The 8,133-nt window shown below is 40.1% G+C and overlaps 1 protein-coding gene across 1 annotated transcript; it reads left to right on the forward strand.

The window, feature by feature from the left end:
• The first annotated feature begins 561 nt into the window (after positions 1-561).
• Positions 562-4,843, forward strand: LOC147325886 (prolactin-releasing peptide receptor-like). The gene is made up of 2 exons (XM_086302534.1): positions 562-1,175; positions 3,544-4,843. Exons 1-2 carry the CDS (start codon positions 727-729, stop codon positions 4,175-4,177), a joined length of 1,083 nt encoding a protein of 360 aa, XP_086158660.1. The 5' UTR covers positions 562-726; the 3' UTR covers positions 4,178-4,843.
• Positions 4,844-8,133: the final 3,290 nt, after the last annotated feature.

Below are 8,133 nucleotides of genomic sequence, written 5' to 3' on the forward strand. Positions count from 1 at the left end.
ATTTAGATAATTACACGACACATTGCATCAGCAAGCTGGCTTCAAAATCAGGCTGTGAAGTTATTTTGCACAGGAGATTTAATATGTAGAAATTCAGAAATTTTCATCCATATAATGGCAGCCCATTGCAATTTTGAGGAGGTTACCAGCCTTGTAAACTCAACATGATGCCTAGAAGAGCTAGTTTGATTGATAAATTAGTGTACATTTGTTTTCCTTCGTTTCTTTTTCATTCCATCTGGTGGTGTTCCAGTTGTCAGCTTCAAGGACAGGTTTAACATCGATGATGATAAATCAGCGAGTTTTGGCTCGCTGATTTAAAACAGTTTTTTACTAGTTAAATATCTGTAGTTCTTTTAAGTCTTCCACAAGTCTTCGAACCACGGAGCAAAGAGGTGTTCGGTCCCACCTTACACATGTGAAGCTGTTCCTGGTTCCACTTTTCAGGCACACAAAAACAAGGAAGTCGTTAATTTAATTTTACGCTTAAATGTTTCCTCCCGTTAATTAATTAACTTGCAATTCCTTCTCTGCTAGATGGCATGTGACAATAACCGGAAAGGGAAGCAACATTTTAATCAATTAATATAATGCATAAAAATGGAGCTTGGATTGACTGGATAAAATTGAGATTTTACCTTTGGAAAAGTTAGAATGTCGTGTCGTTTCACTGCTTTTTGTTTTTTGTTTTTATAGTGCAGTTACTGGCAGACTGATTCTTCTCCCATGGAGGGTAATCACAGTGGTTTGACTGGAAGCACACAACCATCTTTGCTAGAAAGACAGACTGATGGGCACATTTATGAAGTTGCAGTACAAACCAACTCCACCAACCGCAGCTCCCAGTTTGCAGACGTGGCCTTGCTGCAAACTTTCAAACCTCTCATCATCCCCTTTTACGTTCTAGTCGTGGTGGTGGGTGTCTTTGGGAATTACCTGCTTCTTTATGTCATCTGCCGAACCCGAAAGATGCACAACGTCACCAACTTTTTCATTGGAAATCTGGCCTTCTCTGACATGCTCATGTGTGTCACCTGCGTCCCCTTTACTCTCGCCTACGCCTTCAACCCTCATGGTTGGGTTTTCGGGCGCACCATGTGCTATCTGGTGTTTCTCGTCCAACCTGTCACAGTGTATGTTTCAGTCTTCACACTCACTGCTATTGCTGTGGACAGGTGAGTGCTCCTTGTGGCATATGAGATCTTCTTTAGATCAAAATTGAAGATTTGAATTATTTGAATTGTTTTAAATGTTTTTCCCTTTGTCTTTCCCTCTTTCTCTCTCTTGCTCTGTACATATATATGTATATATCTCACAGACAATTAGAAAGGCTTGAAAACGCATCACATCTCAATGGCAAAAAAAACCCTCTTAGATATCTACACTGATATGGACTGGGTAATGTGTTTGGTACAAAAGGCTGCCGCATCATTTGATGGAAATAAAAATGATCAGACCCTGAAAACACCCCAAATATCAAAATGAGAAATTGATGCAGCAGGTCAGATCATTTTGTCGAAATTTCATTGCAGCAACTTAAAATAGTGTTCAGCAGTTTGTACAGATCCCACGCTTGTATGCATGTCTGAAAATGTCGAGGGATCCTCCGAATGAGAAGATGGCTGAAGTCCTGATTTCCTCCTAGATCCTGGACAGTTTGAGGTGTAGCCTGGCAGAATCAGATGGACTGAAACATAATGTCCCAGAGGTGTTCTATTGAATTTAAGTTAGTCAAGCCTGGGGGACAGTCAGTGGTATCAATTGCTTCATCCTTCAGGAGCTGCCTACATACTGTCATCACATGACGTGGATTGTCATTGTCATGCACCACGAGGAACCCAGGACCCACTGCACCAATGTAGGGTCTGACAATGGGTCCAAGGATTTCATCCTGATACCTAATAGCACACAAGTTGCTCTTGGCCAGCCTACAGAGGTCTGTGCATCCCTCCCCAGACCATCACTGACTCACCATCAAACAGGCCATGTTAAACGAGGTTATAGGCCACATAACCTTCTCCACAGCTTCTCCAGACACCTTTCACGTCTGTCACATGTACTCAGGGTGAACCCGCTCTCATCTGTTGTAAGCACGGGATGCGAGTGGTGGATCTGCCAGTTCAGATATTCTATGGCAAATGTAAATTGGGCTCCACGGTGCCAGGCAGTGAATACTGTGGAGGATGTCGGATCCTAAGGGCATCTCTGTGAAGTCTGTTTCTGATTGTTGGAACATTCACACTGGTGTTCTGCTGGAGTTCATTTTGTAGGGCTTTGGCTCTGGCAGTGCTCATCCTGTTCCTCCTTGCACAAAGGACCAGATATTGGTCCTGCTGATGGTTTAAGCGCTTTCTACAGCCCCATCCAGCTCTACTAGAGTATGTGCCTGACTCCTGAAGTCTCCTCCATGATTTTCAGACTGCTGGAAGACACAGTAAAGCTTCTGGCATGGCACAAATTGATGAGTCATCCTGGAGGAGCTGGACTACCTGTGCTACCTCTGTTGGGTCCAGGTATCGCCTTGGGCTACCAGCAGTGAAACTGATCCTAAATGTGAGAAAAGATGTAAAACCAGTCCTGTTTTGGGGATTGTCTCACTTTTGCTCTTCTAGTGTGACAATTGTTAATTTCATTAACAGCAAAAGCGCTGAAACTCATGAAGAACTGCATTTTTTTGTTGTTGTTTCATGATCTGAAACATGGACAAAGTGTGACAAATATGTAAAAAAAAAGTAAAAAAAGAATAGAAAGACATCAGGAAAGGAACAAATACTTCACAGTATATATGAGAGAACTGTAAATTTGATTATAAATTGCAATTATAACTCATTATGATTACTTGGAAATGAGACATTAGTTTAGAAATTAGGCAGATATGAAGGGAGACTGATTACTGAGTGTTTCCTTTTCATTGAGGTGACACTTAAACAATAAAGATTTTCCACTGAATGCATTAATTCATTTACATGAGCTCCAGACCCAGACATAACATAATTATTCAGCTGTATAGAGTGTTCATCATTAAACCCCTGAGACATGCAACAGACCTCAGGTTTGAACAGGTCTGCTCACTGGACCCATGAAAAATTCATTGATCTTTAGTTAAGTTTTCAATTGTACTTTGCATTCTGCAATGTCTCCTCCTTCTAAGGGGAAGACATTAACATGAAATGAAAAGTCCCTTTACTTTTACAGAGAATATAATGCTGCTGTCATTTTGTGATGCACAACTGGGTTCAGTTTTAAAGTGTAAAATATAAATAATTCACTCTTTTTCCTCGTGGACTGTGCAGGTCACGGAGTCCACTCTGTCTTTTCTAACAAATTTGATTGTCCTTCAGTGAAGCACGTCGAATGCAAAGTAACTGGTTATGAGAAAATGATTCAACTTAACATTTATAGCCAATATTAAGTAACGCCACTGCCAATGAGCTTGAGTATTATAATTGTAGGAGTTCACGACTGCATTAATAGCCATTCATTAATTAAGCATGAGCACCTTCCCTTTCTTTTTTATAAAGTACTATTCCTTATTCATTGCAGATATTATGCAACAGTTCACCCCCTGAAGAAGCGGACCTCTGTGGCGACCTGTGCCTCTGTCCTTACTGGGATCTGGCTTCTGTCTTGTGGCCTGGTAGCTCCAGCAGTGACCCACACCTATCATGTTGAATTCAAAGAGGAAGGCTTCACTATCTGTGAGGAGTTCTGGTTGGGTCAGGAAAAAGAAAGACGTGCTTATGCGTACAGCACCCTGCTGGTTACTTACGTCCTCCCGCTTTCGGCTGTTTTTGTCTCTTATCTCTGCATCACTGTCAAACTGAGGAACTGCGTTGCTCCAGGCCACAGGACGCAGGACCAGGCAGGCGCTCAGCAGGCTCGCAAAAGAAAGATCTTTCGCCTGGTCGCTCTCCTGGTGTCTGCCTTTGCGGTGTGCTGGCTTCCTATTCACGTGTTCAACGTGCTGAGAGACATTGACATTCACCTCATTAACAAGCGTTACTTTTTGCTCATCCAATTGCTGTGCCACCTGTGCGCCATGAGCTCCTCCTGCTGTAACCCCTTCCTGTACGCCTGGCTTCACGACCGCTTCCGCACCGAGCTGCGGAAGATGTTCAAGTGCCATCATCGCATTGGAGTGCCTGCCAATCACTGTGCCGCCAGCGTGGTATTGTAATTGACTAGTGAAGAGCATCCTCTGTCGTTAATTTAGTGTCACTTACTGACTCATCCTGAGCGCAAGTGGAAACACAGGTCTCACCAGCAAACCATTCCACCTAAACATTCGTGGTAATGCAGTCATTGGTTATAAAACGGGATGGGGGTGAATCTCAGGTGATTTATTTCCTGGGTAGCATGAAAATGTGCATTCATTTTCTTAGGAATCACATCTGTTAAATGGCACGATCAGTCGTGTTTAGGTGGGAGTAGCACCTGTTTATTTGTGTAAAAGGCTGATCATTTAAGCTAAGAGCGGCGAAAACTCAGAGGACCCAAACCAGGCTAAGGCAAGCATGAGTGCATGCAGCTACTTTTGTGGCTACTTAGATCCGCACATTTCCTTTCTATGGGTTGCCATGTGCCACGAGCTGAAAGATAAGAATCTCTGCTAACACGGGGGGAGGGGGCATATCAGCAGCAGATTTCATAAATATCAGACGGTTAGACTACTCTGTCATGGACCACAGTGCTGTTTGAAAAGAAATGTTAATATTTAAAAAAAATGTTTGTAATTATTTGTTTAATAGTAATATTTCCAGTGAATTACAGGAGATAAGATCAGAAGGGTTTCAGCTTTTAATCAAAAATGACAGAGAACATGTCAGACGGGTGCAGCTTTACTGGATATGAATAGCACATTAACCTTCCTGCCTTCTTGGGACCTTTTTGTGCCACTGCTATGTGTTAAATGGCTGCCATTTCCACTGTGTTCAGTGGAATATAACCAAACTTGCCACAGGATAGTTTTTACCTGTCAATGTTAATATTCCAGTGTGAATTCCTTAAATCAGCCTAAAATGGCTGAGCAGCAGAAATCCCCACACCCATCACCCTGGGGACCATTTTCTGCCCATTGACTTCCATTATAAACGCTATTTTTCAACCCCAAATTATCATCATATGATTTTATTTTTTCTTCTTGTCTTGGATGTCAATGAAGACTCAGGGCCTTGAAGTTTTAATTTTTAAATTGCAAAAAAAATGCAAAAAAAATAATGGCAGGTCAAAATGTATGTTGGTGCCAATCTTTGGTCCATCTAAAGGCCTACTTATAATGACAATCACATATTACTTCAACTGGTTTTTTGTGGAAATATTTAGTTTCGTTTTTTGGTTTTTGGGGCTTATAACACAGGGCGCTCATGTAATAACACTGGGATTTGAAGGGTTAAAACAACGAAAATATAATTAAAACTTTACATGAATATTTCAGGGAGAAGTAGTTTTACAAGGTTGGCTAATTTAAAGTGGAATAAAATATGGATATATGGTCTTTTTATGGCGTGGCTGAGAATGGTCCCTAGGGTGATGGGTGTGAGTTTTTTAAAGGATGGCAGGAGGGTTAAACCATGAGTTCAAAGTGCATTTGGAAACCACAAAGGTGGTTGTTTGCACCAGGGGGGCTGGTGTCAGAGCTAATCTTTGTGTAGTGCAAAATTAAATTCATCAGCTTGGTCCCTAAGGCCCACATTTCCTGTATTTGATGAATATGCGGCTTAAGTCATCAAATTATTTTTGATAGCATAATATAATTACTGCAGAAAAATAATCATACTGTGGCAGTTGGCTCGATGTTGCTTTTTCTGTGCTGTGGTTTCTCTTGCTTCCACTGGCTTTTGGAAATTTGCACATAATGGGAAAGACTGGTTATCCAGGCAGAAAATGTGGAAAGAAAGAAAGAAAGAAAGAAAGAAAGAAAGAAAGAAAGAAAGAAAGAAAGAAAGAAAGAAGTCATGTTAATGCAGCTTTCTAATAAAATTGTCTACTGCATTTACCAACATGTTACACTGAACTGATAACAGATGAGCTGCCTGTTGTTTACACCGTCTTTAATCCAGTTTTATTTAGTTTGCACAGCAGATGTTATGCTTCTTGCTTTGTGTTCTCTGTGTGCACATCTGTGCCTCTGCAGCAGAGTCAACACATTTCAAATGTTACAGCGTGCTCTCTCTTTTTGTTGTTGCTTTTTTCCCTATCATATTCTTATATTAAAGGACACAGTATAAATACTTTGCAAAAAAAAGTGTTATAATGATCACACAATGTTTAAAATGATATAAATAATGTGGTGTGGCATGTAACAACAGTATACTGTAATGTGTAGCATGGAAAATCTGAGATTAAATCCAGAGATGAAATGACCTTGCTGTTTCTGACCGGCCTGTGTGATGGCAGTAACGGGAAGCAAATTATATCCAACTTGGTCAGAGTGCAGCTGCACAGCTGAATTTACTAATTAAATGGAAGAGGAGGATGAAAAGTGTTGTCTGCATATCAATTAGGCCTGTTAGGACACTGAAAAATGTGATAATTTATTGATCTCCCCAATCACGTCAGAGAACTTGCTACTTGCCAACAAAGATGTTCGCTTCCTGCAGTGGTTGTTTTTCAGTACGACAACACCCAGTTAAGTAGGTGAAAATTTTATCATCAACTCATTCAGTCATGTATGATTTTGTTTATTTAATTTTTGTGTTTTACTTTTAACCTGCAAGCTGATGAATTTTTTTTTCAATATTATCTGTGTTTTTTCTTGTTTGTTTTGTTTTTAACAGAGAAGGGAAATCATCATTTTGGGCTGTCTTTTTAAGTGGATTATTAGAAAATGTTGGCAAGTGTGATTATCAAAATGGATTTATAAACCACACAGGATCAACACACAGCACATGTCTGATGTTAAAAACATTAAGCTGCAAAAGTCTTCATTTTTTTAATTTTCCAGCCAGACTTTCTTTTCATTTTGTGAGGTGGTCTTGAGCACTAAGACTTTTTTGTTTGGACATTTGTTGCTATTTTGCTCATTTTCAGTCCAGTCCTTACCTTTATAGGAATGTCGCATTTGCTAATACACTTAAAAGGCACCTAACTCGAGGGATGAATCAGTAATGTGTCTGTACATAGCAGATAACTTAACGAAGAATTCACTTAATAAGTGTATGTTGTAGTTCTTTGTCACTAGCAGCATGTTGCAAAGCTCATAGTCATTTCTTTAAATTTCTTCCCTTCAGTCTTTGAAAAATGCCAAAGATAGCACAGTTTTACGGGCATAAAATAATATTTTTACACCAACATTGTGATTCCCAAAGAGCTAACACCTGAAAACCTGCTAAATCTCCACATGGTGTGCAATGTGTCCTTAAAATATGAAGTAATTAGACTAGTGGAAGATAAAAGAAAATAGTTAGGCCAAGAAACCCCCCTCAGGTGAACAGTATCTGAAAGTCATGTCCTTAAGAAAAAAGACAAGGGAAAATCCAGCAAAGACCGGATACAAGACCCAAGAGATGCATCTGGCCCTTTATTTGGCTGCCACAAAGCCATTCTTAAGGACAGCAAACAGGGTGAAAAGGCTGAGATATGCCAAATTACACAAGAGCTGGATTGAAAATCAGTGACAACAGGTTTTATGAACTGATGAATACGAATTTGACATTTTTAGTTCAAAATAAGCATTAGTAAGTACAAAGGTCAGGAGAGAAGAACAACAGTGAGTGTCTACAGCCATCTGTAAAACACACTAGAAGCTGTGTCATGGTTTCGACTGCATTTCATCCAGTGGTGGAAAGCATCTATCTGAAAAGTATCTGATTGGCAACAGCTTCATTTTTCAGCATGACAGTGATCCTAAATACACTGCCAATGCGGTAAAACCATACCTGGATAGAAACATACGCAATGGTACTAATTATCAGTCATGGATTGGCCTCCCCAAAGTTCAAACCTAAACATAACTGAAGCAGTGTGGGATCATATTTGACAGTAAACAGAACAAAAGACAGCCAACATCCGAAGAAGAGCTTTAAATATCCATGAAGAACTACTCCTAAAGACTACTTAAAGAAATTACAAGAAATCTTCAGGCGGTGTTGAAGAACAAAGGTGGTACCTAATATGCTGTATTTCCATGTATGT

Source organism: Aulonocara sp. 'chitande type north' Nkhata Bay, linkage group LG7 (genome assembly GCF_057382095.1).
Source record: "Aulonocara sp. 'chitande type north' Nkhata Bay isolate Kocher_YH1m ecotype deep benthic linkage group LG7, A_spYH_male_GT1.1, whole genome shotgun sequence".
Taxonomy (NCBI): Eukaryota; Metazoa; Chordata; class Actinopteri; order Cichliformes; family Cichlidae; genus Aulonocara; species Aulonocara sp. 'chitande type north' Nkhata Bay.

Bases quoted from the DNA above. Each gene is read 5' to 3' on its own strand.
- LOC147325886 (XM_086302534.1), top strand. From the start codon at position 727: ATGGAGGGTAATCACAGTGGTTTGACTGGAAGCACACAACCATCTTTG. The intron at 1,176-3,543 runs GTGAGTGCTCCT...TATTCATTGCAG, and splicing joins ACTGCTATTGCTGTGGACAG to ATATTATGCAACAGTTCACC.